An 18286-nucleotide genomic window follows, 5' to 3' on the forward strand; every position below is an offset into this window, starting at 1 on the left:
CCTCTCCTCTCCCGGATCAGCTAGGAATACCAACGGAGACTACCCGGACCGAAACAAGACAGGGCTAGAATGACCACAGGAACCCAGTAAATCACCCATGAGTACAAACACGCGTGGCTGGTGACAGAGAGGAGAGAGGGGCCTAAGGAGAGATTAAGTGACTGCTTACATTCAGCAGTTTATCAGTGGAGACACCACCTCCAGTCTGCTCCACAACAAGGGGACAGCTGAAGGGAGGAAAGGACTCCCCAGAGACTCACCAAGTGCAACTCTGAGTCTCCATTGCTACTACCCTCAGAATCTGGAGCAGCAACAAGGAGGGACACCAGGGGACAGAGATCTAACCGGGGAAACTCAGGAGAAGACCTATACCTCGGTGGCATAGCTGAGGGGCTGTAAAAGTCTCTTTGCATAACCACTGGATTATCTCTGCCACACCCTGCTTTATCTCTTGGTCAGCAGTCAGTGATTAAGCTAAGAAGCCTATTGATAGTTTAAAAGCCCTCAGGCATCCATAGCCTACAGGGAAGAAAAAAAAAAGAGGCTTTTACACCACTGAGCTTCAACTCAGGGATTGAAAAAAAACTGTTAACTTCCACCACGGTAAACCCTTTAATTAAATTACTTAGATACAAGTCAATCCAGGCAATAGTGATCAATAATTTGAAAAGTACTGATAAAGGGAACTCATAACAAAATATATAAAATGGTTAAAACAACAAGAAAAAATATTGGAGACTCGAACCAGGACAAGAGTCCAGCTAAAAGTCCTCCAGAGGGTGAAGCACAAAACAACGAGTTCAACATCCAAACATTAGCTAAGGAAATAATAACAGGAGTGAGTAAAGAATTTGAAAAAATTGTAATCAGAAATGCAGGAACAACAAATGAGAATATGGAAGAAAATAATAATCTCATGGTTATTAGAGAGCTGAAAGCTGAAATCGCTGAGCTAAGAAGACAACTAGCTGAACAAGCTAAAACAGTATCAGAGCAGGGCAACAAAATAGATGAACTCCAGAAAGCAGTAGAGGGCAGAGAGAATAGAATCAATGAGGCTGAAGACAGAATTAGCAAGATTGAGGATGAATTAGAGACAACTAAAAAAGAAGTAAGAGATCTCAAAAAGAGATTAAGAGATGCTGAAAACAACAACAGAGTCCTATGGGATGACTTCAAAAGAAACAATATACGCATTATTGGCTTACCAGAGGAAGAAAGAAAAGGAGAGGAAGAAAGCATTCTCCAGGCCATAATAGCTGAAAATTTCTCTAGTCTAGACAGCACCAAAGACATAAAGATTCAAGAAGCCCAGAGGGTCCCAAACAGAATTAACCCAGGCTTAAAGACACCAAGACATGTCATACTTAGAATGGAAAGGAATAAGGATAAAGAAAGGATCCTCAAGGCTGCAAGAGAAAAACAAAGAGTCACCTACAAAGGAAAACCCATAAGATTAGCAGTAGACTTCTCCATACAAACACTACAGGCCAGAAGAGAATGGCAAGATATTTATCGAGTGCTCAATGAGAAAGGCTTTCAGCCAAGAATACTATATCCTGCTAGATTGTCATTCAGACTAGATGGAAGCATCAAAACCTTCTCAGACAAGCAACAGTTGAAGGAAGCAACCATCACCAAGCCTGCCCTGAAAGAAGTTCTGAAAGGTCTCCTATAAACAACCAGACCACCACAAATAGGACATATATCAAAACACTGTAAAACTCTACAAGAATGGCGTTAAAATATCTTCAATCTTTGATATCAATAAATGTCAATGGCCTGAATTCACGGATTAAAAGACACAGAGTAGGAAGATGGATCAGAAAACACAACCCAACAATATGTTGTCTACAGACTAAACCCACCTAACGCAACAAGACAAACACAGACTTAAAGTGAAAGGATATAAAACTATCATTCAAGCCAATGGCCCACAAAAAAGGGCAGGAACAGCTATTCTCATATCTGACATGATAGACTTTAAAATAGATAAGATTTAAAAAGATAGGAATGGACACTACTTAATGCTCAGAGGATGAGTCAATCAAGAGGACTTAACAATTATTAATATCTATGCACCCAATGAGAAGCCATCTAAATACATCAAACTTCTACTGAAAGAGCTACAGCAATATATTAACAGTAACACAATCATAGTAGGGGACTTCAACATCCCACTATCTCAACTTGACAGATCATCCAGGAAGAAAATCAGTAAAGACATAAGGGAGATAAATGAAGAGATAGATAAACTAGAACTATTGGACATTTTCAGAGTCATTCATCCCAAGAAACTGGAATACACATTTTATTCAAATCCACATGGGTCATTCTCAAGGATAGACCATATGTTAGGCCACAAAGACAGCATCAGCCTATTCAAGAGCACTGAAATCATCCCAAGCATCTTCTCAGACCACAGTGGAATTAAACTAACACTTAACAATCAACAGAAGATTATTAACAGTCCCAAAATGTGGAAGCTCAACAGTACACTTCTTAACAACTTCTGGGTCAAAAAGGAAATCAAGGAAGAAATCAAAATGTTTCGAGAGTTCAATGAAAATGAAGACACAAGCTATCAAAATATTTGGGACACAGCTAAAGCAGTCCTAAGAGGGAAGTTCATAGCTATTCAAGCACACATTAGGAAACAAGAAAAGGCACAAATAAACAGCCTGATTGCACATCTCAAAGACCTAGAAGAAGAACAACAAAGGAATCCTAAAGCAACCAGAAGGACAGAAATCACTAAAGTTAGGGCAGAAATAAATAACATTGAGAATAGGAAAACCATGCAAAAGATCAACGAAAGTAAATGTTGGTTCTTCGAAAGAGTAAACAAAATCGACAAACCTTTAGCCAGACTCACAAAACAAAAAAAGGAGAAGACCCAAATAAATTGGATAGTAAATGAAAGAGGAGAAATCACAACAGACACTGCAGAAATTCATCATATCATGCGAGGCTTCTATGAACAACTATATGCCACCAAGCTAGAGAACCTGGAAGAAATGAATGATTTCCTAGATACCTACCAACTTCCAAAACTAAGTAAAGAGGAAGTGGATAACATGAACAGGCCCATCACAGCTAATGAAATTGAAACAGTTATCAAAAATCTCCCCAAAAATAAAAGTCCTGGACCAGATGGTTTTACAAATGAATTCTACAAAACTTTCAAAGAAGAACTAATACCTCTACTTTTAAAAGTCTTCCAGAAGATTGAAGACACTGGAATACTCCCTGCCAGCTTCTATGAAGCCAACATCACTCTGATACCAAAAGCAGACAGGGACACAACCAAAAAAGAAAACTACAGACCAATATCTCTGATGAACATAGATGCGAAAATATTGAACAAAATTCTAGCCAACCGGATACAGCAGTATATCAAAAAGATTGTTCATCATGACCAAGTGGGGTTTATCCCAGGCATGCAAGGTTGGTTTAATATACATAAATCAATCAATGTGATCCACCACATCAACAAAAGCAAGACCAAAAACCACATGGTCATATCAATAGATGCAGAGAAAGCCTTTGACAAAATACAACATCCCTTTATGATCAAAACACTACAAAAAATGGGAATAGATGGAAAATTCCTGAAGATAGTGGTGTCTTTATATAGTAAATCTACAGCCAACATCATACTCAATGGTGAAAAACTGGAAGCATTTCCCCTCAGATCAGGTACTAGACAGGGCTGCCCACTGTCACAATTACTATTCAACATAGTGTTGGAAGTTCTTGCCATAGCAATCAGGCAGGAGCAAGGAATTAAAGGGATACAGATTGGAAGAGAAGAAGTCAAACTCTCCTTATTTGCAGATGACATGATAGTATACATGGAAAAACCTAAAGAATCCAGCAAGAAGCTTTTGGAAATCATCAGGCAATACAGTAAGGTGTCAGGCTATAAAATTAACATTCAAAAGTCAGTGGCATTCCTCTATGCAAACACTAAGTTAGAAGAAATTGAAATCCAGAAATCAGTTCCTTTTTCTATAGCAACAAAAACAATAAAATATCTAGGAGTAAACCTAACCAAAGAAGTGAAAGACTTGTATACTGAAAATTATGAGTCACTACTCAAAGAAATTGAAAAAGACACAAAGAAGTGGAAAGATATTCCATGTTCATGGGTTGGAAGAATTAACATCATCAAAATGAATATAGTACCCAGAGCCATCTACAAATTTAATGCTATCCCCATCAAGATCCCAAGCATATTTTTTAGGAGAATAGAACAAATGCTACAAATGTTTATCTGGAACCAGAAAAGACCTAGAATTGCCAAAACAATCTTGAGAAAAAAGAACATAACCGGAGGCATCACACTGCCAGATCTCAAACTGTATTATAGAGCCATTGTCATCAAAACTGCTTGGTACTGGAACATGAACAGACACACTGACCAGTGGAATAGAATTGAGAGCCCAGAAATGAGGCCCCACACGTATGGACATCTAATCTTTGACAAAGGGGGCCAGACTATTATATGGGGAAAGCAGAGTCTCTTCAACAAATGGTGTTGGAAACAATGGGTTGAAACATGCAGAAGAATGAAACTGAATCACTGTATTTCACCGAATACAAAAGTAAATTCCAAGTGGATCAAGGACTTGGATGTTAGACCACAAACTATCAGATACTTAGAGGAAAATATTGGAAGAACTTTTTTCCGCATAAATTTTAAAGACATTTTCAATGAAACAAATCCAATTACAAGGAAGACTAAGGCAAGTATAAACCTATGGGCCTACATCAAATTAAAAAGCTTCTTCACAGCAAAAGAAACCACTACCCAAATCAAGAGACCCCTCACAGAATGGGAGAAGATCTTTACATGCCATACATCAGACAAGAGTTTAGTAACCAACATATATAAAGAACTCGCCAAACTCAACAACAAGACAACAGATAACCCCATCCAAAAATGGGGGGAGGACTTGGACAGAATATTCACCACAGAAGAGATCCAAAAGGCCGAGAAACACATGAAAAAATGCTCCAAGTCTCTGATTATCAGAGAAATGCAAATCAAGACAACAATGAGATATCACTTCACTCCTGTGAGAATGTCACACATCAGAAAAGGTAACAGCAGCAAATGCTGGAGAGGGTGTGGGGTCAAAGGAACCCTCCTGCACTGCTGGTGGGAATGTCAATTGGTCCAACCTCTGTGGAGAACAGTCTGGAGAACTCTCAGAAGGCTAGAAATGGACCTACCCTATGACCCTGCAATTCCCCTCCTGGGGATATATCCTAAGGAACCCAACACATCCATCCAAAAAGATCTGTGTACACATATGTTCTTGGCAGCACAATTTGTAATAGCCAAAACCTGGAAGCAACCCAGGTGTCCAACAACAGATGAGTGGCTGAGCAAGTTGTGGTATATATACACAATGGAATACTACTCAGCTGTAAAAAATGGTGACTTCAGCGTTTTCAGCCAATCTTGGATGGACCTTGAAAAAATCATGTTGAGTGAAATAAGTCAGAAACAGAAGGATGAATACGGGATGATCTCACTCTCAGGCCGAAGTTGAAAAACAAGATTAGAAAAGAAAACACAAGTCGAACCTGAAATGGAATTGGAGTATTACACCAAAGTAAAAGACTCTGGGGTGGGTAGGTGGGTGGGGAGAATACAGGTCCATGAAAAATGATGAATGAAATAGTGGGGGTTGTATTGTTAAATGGGAATCTGGGGAATGTTATGCATGTAAAAAAAAAAAGAAGTAGAAACGCAAAGCAGAAATTGACTGAGTTTGGAGTATGGCACCAAAGTAAGAAAGCAGAAGTATACTAGAGTTTGCAGTGAATACCCTCCCTAACACTTCCTCTCCACTATTCCAAGCTTTGGGTCCATGATTGCTCAACAATTTGTTTGGCTTTGTATGTTAACTCTCTTTTCAGCCACCAGGTTCCAGGTGTCATCAGGATGCCGGCCAGGCTTCCCTGGATTGAAGACCCCACCAATGTGTCCTGGAGCTCAGCTTCCCCAGAGACCCACCCTACTAGGGAAAGAGAGAGGCAGACTGGGAGTATGGACCGACCAGTCAACGCCCATGTTCAGTGAGGAAGCAATTACAGAAGCCAGACCTTCTACCTACTGCAACCCTCAATGACCCTGGGTCCATGCTCCCAGAGGGATAGAGAATGGGAAAGCCACTGGGGAGGGGGTGGGATATGGAGATTGGGTGGTGGGAATTGTGTGGAATTATACCCCTCCTACCCTATGGTTTTGTTAATTAATCCTTTCTTAAAAAAAAAAAAAAAAAAGAGGAAAAAAAAAAAGGAAAGTGCAAGAACCGGAGTAAAGATCCCAGTTCCAGCCCCCGGCTCTCTACCTGCAGCGGAGTCACTTCACAGGCAGTGAAGCAGGTCTGCAGGTGTCTTAATCTTTCTCTCCTTCTCTCTGTCTTCCCCTCTTCTCTCCATTTCTCTCTGTCCTATCTAACAATGATGACATCAATAACAACAACAACTACAACAACAATTTTAAAAAGGGCAACAAAAGGGAAAATAAATATTAAAAAAAAAAGAAAAAAATGGACGTTCATGTGTCTGTGTTTGTGTGTTAGTGTATTATGTGTCTATGAACAATAGTCAACACATATCTTTGACCTTGGGAGAACTACTGCAGTTTCCAATGGAGGAAATGGAGACACAACGTGTTGATGTTGGGAACAGTGTGGAATCATATCCCGATTATCTTATAGTTTTGTAAATCAATATTAAATCACTTTTAAAAAGAACAAAAACTGTGTCAGAGGACTGGGGAGATAGCATAATGATTATGCAAGACTTTTATGCCTAAGGCTACAAGATCCCAGGCTCAATCCCCAGCACCATCATCAACCAGAGCTGAGCAGTGCTCTGGTATATCGATATCTCTCTCTTCTTCTTCCCTCCCTTCTCACTGAAATTAAATAATATTTAAAAACAAAACCTGTGTCTCAAAGACTTTTTTCATTAATGATGCATTGATGGTTGTACTCTCAGGAAAAGCCTGTCTTAAAATTAAGGAAATAAAGAAAAACACTGACAGAAATGAGGCTTCAGGAGATATCTTATTTTAGCATAACCATACCAGTTGATTTCAAGGGTAAATTCACTTATTAGTTGTCCTGTCCTGTGGTAAAGAAGTTGGGCTATGTCCTTGAACTTGAAGAAAAGAAAGGGTATGGACAGGAAAAACAATATGGAATCTGACCACCCAGGATCAGTTGTGCTAGTTCATTCTTAACTATGATATATGTTCTAAAAGAGAAGATATAGTTGTTAACTATTAAGGTAAGAGAAGGATCTGGGAAGGATAAAGGGATCTGGGCAGAGCAACAACATCTGCTATAGATAGCTCTGGTTCTGTTTAAGACTTTCAAGCATTGTCTCATGTAAGGCTACCTTGAAACATCTTAAAAGAGAGTGATTATGCGCTTTCCTTTGAAAATAAGAGTTCAGTGGTTTCTTGTTCACAACTTGATTTGACAGTCTACCAATTTCAGTAAAATTTACAAATGTGAAAATCCAGACGCCCACCTCTGAGAGTTTGGTATTAAAACATGTGGCTAGGGGAGTTAGGTGGTAATGCAGCGGGTTTAGTGCAGCGGGTTAAGTGCACATGGCATATAGCGTGCATTTTATTTTATTTTGCCTCCAGGATTATTGCTGGGGCTTGATGCCTGCACCACAAATCCTTTTCTCCTGGAGGCCATTTTTTCCCATTTCTTGTTGCCCTTGTTTTTATTGTTATTGTTGTTACAGCTGTTGTTGTTGGATAGGACAGAGAGAAATTGAGAGAGGAGGAGACAAGAGAGAGGGGAATAGAAAGACAGATACCTGCAGACCTGCGTCACCGCCCCTGAGGTGACCTCCTGCCAGTGGAGAGCAGGGGGCTCGAACAGGGATCATTTCTCCAGTCCTTGCACTTTGCACCATGCGTGCTTAACCAGCTTAGCTACTGCCTGACCCCGCCCCGTCTTTTTTATTTTTTTAACCACTTTCTTTAGTATTGGATAGAGACAGAGAGAAATTGAGTGGAGAGGAAGGTGCAGAGGGAAAGAGACAGAGAGACACCTGCAGTCTTGCTTTACCACTTGTGAAGCTTTCCCCCTGCAGGTGGGGACCAGGGGTTGAACCTGGGTCCTTGCAAACCATAGTGCGTGCACTCAACCAGGTGCACCAGTGCCTGGCCCCGGTTTCACCATTTTTATAAATGAATAAAACTGAATATCAGAATGACTAATAAATGTCTCATCTCTCATGTAACTTAAAAGCTATATGTCTGGAAATAAAAACCTAGCTTTGACTCCAGAATTTGACCTATAATCATCATAGTACATTTCTTCCCTTTGTTTTCTATTAGTGATTTAATAATGATAAACAGGGTTGTAAGATAACAGAGATACTATTCCATACAGTTCCCACCACCAGGGTTCCATATCCCATCCCCTCCATTGGAAGGTTTCCTATTCTTTATCCCTTTGGGAATATGGACCAAAATTCTTTTTGGGGTGCAGAAGATGGGGGTTCTGGCTTCTGTAATTGCTTATCCACTGAACATAGACATTGGAAGGTTGGTCTATACCCCCAGTGTGTTTCTGTCTTTTCCTGATGGGATAGGACTCTGGGGGGAAGTGAGGTTGTCTGCCCAGGGAAGTCAGGATAGAATCATGATAGTCCCTCAACATTAAGTTGGAGGACTCGAAGAGCAGGACCAACAGCTTGGAAGCTGGCAGGAGCTGCTTGTTGCTGGCTTTGAAAGTGACTGGGATCCATGTGGATTCAGTCGGCTAGGAAGGATCGTTAGTTTCCCCAATAAAAAAAAAAAAAAAAAAAAGAATCATGATAGTATCTGGTAGGGGTAGATAACATAACGCTTATGCAAAGAGACTCTCATGCCTGAGGCTCCAAAGTCCCAGGTTCAATCCCCTACACCACCATAAACCAGAACTGACCAGTGCTCTGGTTAAAAAAAAAAGTCATGATAGTATCTCCAACTTGTTGGCTAACAGGCAGTAAGATATAAAGCAGGACAAATTGTTTAATAAACAGGAACCAAAGGTAAGAATAGAGCAGATGAAACTAGGGGTCATTGTGCTGGGAAAGGCTAGGAAGTCTATTTTAGATATGTTCCAAGGGACCCATGAGTTCAGTAAATTACGTTTGTTCTGATAGCTAACATACAGGTGGACAAAAATATTGTCGTGAAAGATGGTGTCAGAGTTGTGAATAGGACTAGAAAGCTAGATCAGGGCAGAGAGTAGCTCTCAATTATGAGGAAAGTATAAATACCATTGACTGTTGACACCACTGATCTGACCTAAGTCCTATATCTATTCATATTTCACACAGGAGCCTGTGTAACCTCTGGATTGCTGTCAGTCTGAGCTTGCAGTCCATGGTCACAGCTAGGAATATTCTAGGCTGCACCATTTCAGGTCCAGTCTGTCAAGTGGCAGAGTAGGTTGACCCAGCCTCCCTTCAGAGAGTGGGTCTGTCCCTACCATTGCTGCTCTACAGTGAGGGCAAGGTCATGGAGAAGCCCTCAAGAGGGCTTATGATGATGTTCCTGATGGAAGTGACTAGTGATGGTAGAGAGTAGGGCCTATTAGAGGTCTAGACCCATCATCTCCTTGTGGGAATTCAAGGATTCCCTGCACAGAGCTCTAATGATGGAATAGCCTGGTAGTGACCAGAAAGGCCATCATTAAAGTATGTTGGTCTTTTGCCCTTATCCAGCTTTTGTAGTCCTTACTTTATCTGACAAAGTTACACTTTAAGTGATTCAAGGAAGTGAAGTAGGGGATAGGAGTATATCTAGGCCTAAGTAGTAAATATTTTATTAAGTACTTTATCTTAAGTGTCTTTTTTGGTCTTTTTACTTGCTTGCTGCACTTATTGAGTCTAAGTCTATTCACTGTAGACTATATTGAACACTTTTACATTCAGGTATACAATTTCCCCTAACTTCTGGATACATGTGCATATGTACTGTCCCTTAGGTTCTGGTCTCTATCTAGATTCTGTAACTGTGTTAGGCAATGTGCATTTGAAATGAAACTAGGAAGTCCCTTGTGTTAGGAAAGTCTTACCCCAGAGTATTGGAATTGAAGGGCTGACATTTCAGGCTCTGTCTTTGGATACTGTCTGAAACGAAATGGCATGGTGGCACTAGTTGCACTGATTTGGTTAAGGTCATCAGAAGCAGTATCACATGTGGAGAGCAGTCTGGAGAATCCTCACAAGGCTAGAAATGGGCCTTACTTATGATGCAGTAATTCCTGTCCTTGGGTTATATCCTAAGGAGTCAAGCACACCCATCCAAGAAGATAGATGTATATACCTATGTGGATATAGCCAAAAACTAGAAGGAACCCAGGTGTCAAGTGGCTAAGAAAATAATGGTATTAAGAATGATGGATCCATCTTCTTTGCCCCATCTTGGCTAGAGCTTGAAGGAATTATGTTCAGTGAGATAAGCCAGAAAGAGAATGATGAGTACGGTATGATTCCACTCATAAAACAAAGTTGAGAAAGAAGAACAGAAAGGGAAACACAGTGGTCCGGGATGTGGCACAGTGGATAAAGCATTGGATTCTTAACCATGAGGTCCCGAGTTCGATCCTCAGCAGCACATATACCAGAGTGATGTCTGGTTCTTTCTCTCCTATCTTTCTCAGGAATAAATAAATAAATTCTTTAAAAGAAAGAAAGAGATAAAGAAAGAAAGAAAGAAAGAAAGAAAGAGAGGAAAACACAAAATAGAATTTACACTGCATTTGGAGTATTGCACCAAAGTAAAAGACTCTGGGGGGGGGGGTTTAGATTTTTCAACTCCACTGTAGGTGGGTGGGAGTTGGGACAAAGATCTTCAGTGGTGGGAATGGTGTTACTCTATACTTCTATGAACTTATAGTCTTATAAGTCACCATTCAAGGGAGTCAGGCGGTAGTGCACGTGGCTCAAAGCGCAAGGACCAGCGTAAGGATCCCGGTTTGAGCCCCCGACTCCCCACCTGCAGGGAAGTCGCTTCACAGGCAGTGAAGCAGGTCTGCAGGTGTCTCTCTTTCTCTCCCCCTCTCTGTCTTCCCCTCCTCTCTCTGTTTCTCTCTGTCCTATCCAACAATGACAACATCAATAACTACAACAACAATAAATAAAAAAACAAGGGCAACAAAAGGGAAAATCCTTTAATCTAAGCACTTAATGTTTCCCAAATTTGTAAATACTGAATTCAGACACTAAGTTTAAATTGTTAAAACTTTCCCAATAATATCTTTTTTTTTGAAATATTGAATCACCTATAATCATACGACAGGTAGACCAGAAGCAACTGATCTTCTCAGGATCAAATATATAGTTATTTGTAAATAGCATTAAATGACATAAGTCATGGTGAGGTCATGTATGGTACAGAAAACCTTAACCATGGGATTTTTTAAGTAAACAAGGTTCCCAGATAACTTGGTTATAATAATAACTATCTGCCTTCAAAAGCTTTAAAACAGTAAGCAACCTTTCTCATCCTCTTTAAAAACCATATTTCTCCCAGTCCTGGATCCTTTGGGACTTTAATTGTATGTATTCATTTTTTCCTTTTTTACACAGAAACTTAAAACTCCTTTGAATCCTTTGGCGCTTGACTACATTTCTAAATGATATTGACTATGCTTTAATCACCAGTCTTTTCCACATCAACTTAGTGGCTTTATTTAAAAATTGCACTAGTAAATATCAGCCTTTATTTAGTCATTTTGTCTCTGTTGTAAATATATATTCTTTAGCTGTTTTTCCATCTTTCCTTTCTTAGATGTAACTATCATCCAGTAAATATTGTTAAATGTATAAATATGAATTACCTCTTAATATGAAAGTAAGAATTTTCCAGGTTTATCTAGTAGTGACATAAAAGGGGAATTAACATTTTTGTCTAATTAAAGTCAGAATTTAAATTTTTTCTCAAAGTGCCACAACATAAAGGTAATACTACATGTTTAATCAAAGTTGATAATGTGTGGAAATGGAATAAAATACCCACATTACTCAGCAGCTTTCAGTGCATTTTTAAGTTAAATTTAAGTGCAACATAGACTATAAAGTAGTTTGGTCCCATCTTACCTTGAATGTAACATGAAATAAATTGAATAGTTTAAAACATACTTGTCTTCATATAGGCTTGAAAGTCTTCAACTTTTGTGCCATGGAATTGACCTCTTCTCTTTTGTATATTTGTTATTATTATATTTTTGAAGCAAGGAGAAGTCAGGCTGAAGTGTTTGAAAGCTCTACAGAGTTTATATACCAATAGAGAATTATTCCCCAAATTGGAACTATTCACAAATCGTTTCAAGGTAGGTGCCAAGAATACTTACTTAAGTTTTTGCTTTATAAGTGCTATTTAGCAAATAACATTATCATAAGTCATTATTTCTTTTTAAAGTCTTTATTAAATTAATGAGAGGCATAGAGTGAAAGAACAAGAGCATCTCTCAGACAAATGCTATGCCAGGAACCAAACCCAGGACCTTATGTCTGAGAGTTTATCCACTTCCACACCTCCCAGATCAATTGTTTTTAGTTTTGGTTTTTGTTTTGCACCAGAACACTGCTAGGCTTTGGTTTGTGGAGGTGCTGGAGAGTAAATCTTGAATATCAGAACCTCGGGTACTAAAATCTTTTACATAGCCTTTATTGTTATCTTTTATTTATTTATTCTTTTATGTTCAAAAACCAACAGAAGAAAAATTTTATTAGACAGAATTTTCAAGTGAATAAAGACAAAAAATATATGTATTTCTACATATACCTATCTCTAGATCTCTACTTGTTAATAGGAGTGACATGGGTTCCAATAAAACAGAAATGTTCCCAAAAATTTTATCACAGTAACTAGACTGGCTTTAGGTTTGGGGGTTTTTGTTTGTTTGTTTGTTTTTTGGAAACTCGCATGAAATGAATGAATCTATGCTTTACAAAAAAACACTGCTGTGGGAATTGTGTGGATTTGTACCCCTCTTATCCTATGGTTTTTGTCAGTAATGCCTTTTTATAAATAAAAATTAAAAAAAAAAATACTGCTTTGACTTTTAGTTTAGTGCCTTTGTCCTCTCAGAAGATTTCTTTCACTCACAGCTTTTTTTATTATTTTAATTTTTCAAATTAAGGTTTGCCTGTCTCAGCATAAGGAATGTCAGTTTATGAGAAATATTTTAGATAATATACATTACAACACCTTTGTGTAAGTAAAATGATAGTAATATGGTTTCAGGAGTAAAGCTGTCTACTTAATCTGTCTTTTTTGTACTTTATTGTGTGAGCTTAACCAGGTGTGCCACCGCCTGGCCTCTTTTTTGTGTTCTCTACTTAAGACATTACCTTAGGTCTGTTCCAGGTTATTTTCTTGTCCTGCTTGGATTGACCTACAATTTTTTTTCAGGATCGCATTGTATCAATGACACTTGATAAGGAATATGATGTTGCCGTAGAAGCTATTCGATTGGTTACTCTGATACTTCAGTAAGTATAGTTTTTGTTAATTTTGTTTGTTTTCCATTTTAACTGGGGTTTTTTTTTTGTTTGTTTAAATCCTCCATGTAAGAGCTCTTTAATGTAGTCCAGAGGAAATATCAGTGAAGTAGCATGCCATATTAAATTTAAATTAAGAAAAAGGTATAGGAAAAGAAGACCTTAGAAAGATTAAACCTTGGAAAGAATAAACTTAACTTTGGAGTTATATAAAGGTAGGAGAGAGAAAATAGACAAACTTAAATCATGTTGTTAACAATAACAGAGAATTTTTAAATAGTCTTAATTTTATCTATAGATCTATGACCAAAAACTAGGAAGAATCACTTTGAGAAAATGTAGGTCTTTGCCAAATCATTACAAATGATTTTTGACATCAGTCTTATACCAAGTATCATCTGTGCTGACATCTATTTTTACATCTTTCTATTGTTGTATCCTTTTAACATAGAACATTTTACGTTATAAACATGGCAATCTCTAATTGAGTGAATCTTTCTTTGACTTTCTTTTTAAAATTCACTTAGCTAGGTGGGGGTTCTTTTCTAAATGAAATTTTAAAGTATATTTATTCAGTCCCTCAAAACTGTGCTGTAATTATATGTACTTTTTTTTGCAATTTTACATATTAAAACAGCATTCAGTGGAGTTCATGATGTATTATGTTAAAAACCTAGATTTGGGGGGGTCGGGCGGTGGCACAGTGGGTTAAGCGCACATGGCGCAAAGCTCAAGGACCGGCGTAAGGATCCCTGTTCGAGCCCCCGGCTCCCCACCTGCAGGGAAATCACTTCACAGGCGGTAAAGCAGGTCTGCAGGTGTCTATCTTTCTCTCTCCCTCTCTGTCTTCCCCTCCTCTCTCCATTTCTCTCTGTCCTATCCAACAACGACAACAACAACAACAATAACTACAACAACAACAAAAAAAAAGGGCAACAAAAAGTAATAAATAAATAAAAGTATTTTTAAAAAATAGAAGTCTGTTGCTCAATTCCTGCATAACTCCACCATTGCTAGTGGTCTGTTTTACTATAAAGCTTTAAAGACAAGAGGGAGGGAGACAGAGAAGGGAGACACCTTCAACATCACTCCGTTACTCATGAAGCTTGCCGCTGCAGATGGAGACCAAGGACTTGAAACTGCGTCCTAACGCATGCTAATGTTTACATTTTACAATCCAGCTTCTTAAAATGTGATTTAAAACATCTGGTCCCTTTTTGTTTTGTAAGTTTCACAGGTTTATGACTCCCTTAGAAGAAGAAGAAGAAAAAAAAAAAAAACTTTGATAGTCTGTCTGCCTACCTTTTTTCACTGTAAAGATATAGACAAGGGGCCAGGTGGCGTGGTGCACCTAGTTGAATGTACACATGACAGTGCGCAGAATCCCAGGAGGGAAAGCTTCACAAGTGGTGAAGTAGGGCTGCAGGTGTCTCTATGTCTCTTTCCCTTTCTGTCTCCCTCTCCCCCTCTCAATTTCTCTCTGTCTCTTTCTAGTAATAAATAAATATACTAAAAAAATAAAATAAATTATTTTAAAAGGCATAAACATATGTGGAAAAAAAACATATATATGTGTCTTGTTTTGTGTTGTTTGCATAGTCAGAGCCTCATGCATACCTGATTCACTGCTCTGAGTCACTATTTTTCCATTCAGATAGACAGAAGATATACCATAATATTAGAACTTCCTTGAGCACCATAGTACCTGGCATGTTAAACCTGGGCAATGGGCACCCTGCGTGATGAACTTTCTCTCTCTCTCTCTCTCTCCCTCTCTCTCTCTCTTAGTTATTTATTTATATATAGAGACAGAAATTGAGTAGGGAGAAGGGAGATAGAGAAAGAGACACCTGCAGCCCTACTTCATTCATGGAGCTTTCCCCTGCTGGTGGGGACCAGGGGGTTGAATCTGGGTCCTTGAGCACTATAACGTGTACATTTAACCAGGTGTGTCACGTACTGACTCCCTGAATATCTGGCAGGGGTTTTTTGTTTGTTTGGTTTGGTTTTGGTTTTGGTTTGTTTTGTTTTCTACCAGAGCACTGTTCAGCTCTGGTTTACAGTGGTGTGGGCTATTGAATGTGGGACGTCAGAGCCTTGGGCATGAGAGTCTCTTTGCATAATCATTTTCCTATCTACCTACCCCCGATGAACTTTCTCTCTAGGCCAAAAGATCTATGTTTTAATGCATATGCTTTTTACTTTATACATTTTGCTTATTTATTTGTTTTCTGTACTTGCTCTTTTAGAGACATAATAGGAGTAAACTTCCTTTGACATTTCCAGGAAGGCCTAAATATTTCACAGTTTATTTCCTTAATGATTGTTTTCAGATTATTTGACAACAGGCTGGAGAGATTCCACAGTGGTAGTGTACCTAACATTCAAACCTTAGGCCCCAGAGAGACCCAGGTTCAGTCCCCAGTGCCACCATATGCCAGGGCAGAGTGGTCTCAGTGTCTCACCTTCTCTCTCAAAATAAACATTTTTTTTTAATATTTATTTCCTTTTGTTGCCTTTGTTTTATTGTTGTAGTTATTACTGTTGTGGTTATTGATGTCGTTTTTGTTGGATAGGACAGAGAGAAATGGAGAGAGGAGGGGGAGACAGAGAGGGGAGAGAAAGATAGACACCTGCAGACCTGCTTCACCGCTTGTGAAGCAACTCCCCTGCAGGTGGGGAGCCGGGGGCTCGAACTGGGATCCTTAAGCAGGTCCTTGCGCTTGGCGCCACGTGCGCTTAACTCACTGTGCTACCGCCCAACTCCCATAAACATCTTTTTTTAACCAAATATTTAGAAATTTGGTTTGGCTTTTATAGTCTTTTAAATGTTTTTTCTGTGTCCTGGTTAATTAAATTTTTGATTTTTGTGTCTTTTTATTGTTTAAGTGTGCTATATTCTGTAGGAATTTGTGATAGTATCTCCTCCTGCTGTTTTCTAGGGTTTAGATGTCATCTTCAGGTGAAATGACTTGTTCCATTTTTTATTTGTGATTAATAATGTATGGCAAAATTGGAAGAATAGAGTTCTAGGGGGCCTGCTGGTGGCACACCTAGTTGAACACACATTAACATAACCAAAGGCCCAGGTTTAAGCCCCTGGTCCCCACCTGGGAGGGGGAGGTGCTTCACAAGAGGTGAAGCAGTGTAGCAGGTGTCTCACTCTCCCTCCCTCCTCCCTCCCTCCCTCTCTCCACCCCCTTCTTTCTCCCTCTATGTCTCCCCTTTCCATCTCAATACCTCTGTCTCTATACAATAAAACACAAATAATTTAAAAACAGTAGAGTTCTGCACCATCAAAGTTCTGTGGCCTCAACCATTTCCACCTCCCAAAGATAACCACCATAGTTCTCAGTCTTAGAAACAGCTTGTTTGCTTCTGTCCTTCCTTCCTCCCTTCCTCCCTTCCTTCCTTCCTTCCTTCCACAAATTCATGTAAATAAAGGGATCTCTAGATTCCACATTTGAGTGAAACCATCTGGTAGTTATCTTTTATCTCTTTATTTTGCTAAGCATAATCATCTCCAGTTCCATCCATTTTGCTCCAAAGGACACAATATCGCCTTTTTTGATCTAAAAATAGTTTTCCATGGACTATATGTCCCTTTACTTCTTTAGCCAGTCATCTGTTGAAGGGCATTTGGGCTGCTTCCACTCTTTGTTATGATCATAGGAGTAGATAAGTCCCTTCAAGTTAATGTTTGTATGTCCTTTGGATAAATGCCTAAGAGTGGTATTGTTGGATCACAAGATAATTCCATTTTTATCTATTCTAAGACTCTCCATACAGTCTTACAAAGTGATTGCACCAGTTTACATTCCAATGTCCCCTTTTCTCCACAGCCTTGCCAATTTCATTTCCTGTTTTGTTGATATAGACCATTTACACAGGCGTAAGATGGAATTGAAATGTTGGATGTACAGTGTTTTTGTGGTGTTTATTTTTTAAGATTTTATTTTGAACACAGACAGAAATCAAGAGGGAAGGAAGATATAGAGAGGAAGAGAGATAGAAAGACACCCACAGCACTTGTTCACCACTTGTGAAGCTTCCCTTTGCAGGTGAAAGTTGGGGGACATGAACCTGGATCCTTGTGCATTGTAATATGTGTGCTCAATCAGGTATGCTACCACCCAGCCCCTCACAGTATAGTTTTAATTTGCATTTCTTTAATGATAAATGAAGTGAAAGATTTCTTTATATGTCTGTGGGCTATTTGTATCTCTTTTAGGAATCTGTCTGCTTCTTTGGCCCACTTTTTCACTGGATTCCTTTTTTTCTTTTGTTGAGCTGTTCCAGCACTTTATAGATCCTTGATAATCACTTGTCAGATTTTTAATGTGCAAATATCTTCTGTTTACCGGGTTTCCTGGTTATCCTTGTGTAGTTTGCTTTCAATGTGTAGAAGCTTTTTACTTTTATGTAGTCCCATCTGTTTACTCTTTTTTCATTTCCTGTACATACTCTTATTGGGCAGAATCATCTAAAACTATTCAGGCTGTCCCCCTAAGTGTTCCATATCTGAACTACAGGAAACATTGATGGAGGAGGTATGACTCACTGTCCTCGTAAATCTCTTCTTCAGCTGCTACCATGGGCTGCACCAGCACTCAGACTTTCACAATTAGAGCTTTTTAAACCCTCTACCAGGTACCATTTTTAAACCTCCTCACAATTGTAAGGATTTTTTTCTTTCTAATTTTTATCTGAAATTGAGAGGGATTGGGAAGGTAGAGAAAAA

At 38.9% G+C, this 18286-nt stretch overlaps 1 protein-coding gene across 4 annotated transcripts in view; it reads left to right on the top strand.

Annotated features, from left to right (window-relative positions):
- Window positions 1-18286, top strand: part of STAG1 (STAG1 cohesin complex component) — a 445812-nt gene that overhangs the window by 289788 nt on the left and 137738 nt on the right. For all 4 annotated transcript variants that reach the window (XM_060196862.1, XM_060196869.1, XM_060196854.1 and 1 more), the window contains 2 exons: window positions 12273-12371; window positions 13457-13536. In XM_060196862.1, the coding sequence (XP_060052845.1) occupies window positions 12273-12371; window positions 13457-13536 (179 nt within the window). The remainder of the gene's footprint in view (window positions 1-12272; window positions 12372-13456; window positions 13537-18286) is intronic.

This window comes from Erinaceus europaeus, chromosome 1 (assembly GCF_950295315.1).
Source record: "Erinaceus europaeus chromosome 1, mEriEur2.1, whole genome shotgun sequence".
Lineage (NCBI taxonomy): Eukaryota > Metazoa > Chordata > Mammalia > Eulipotyphla > Erinaceidae > Erinaceus > Erinaceus europaeus.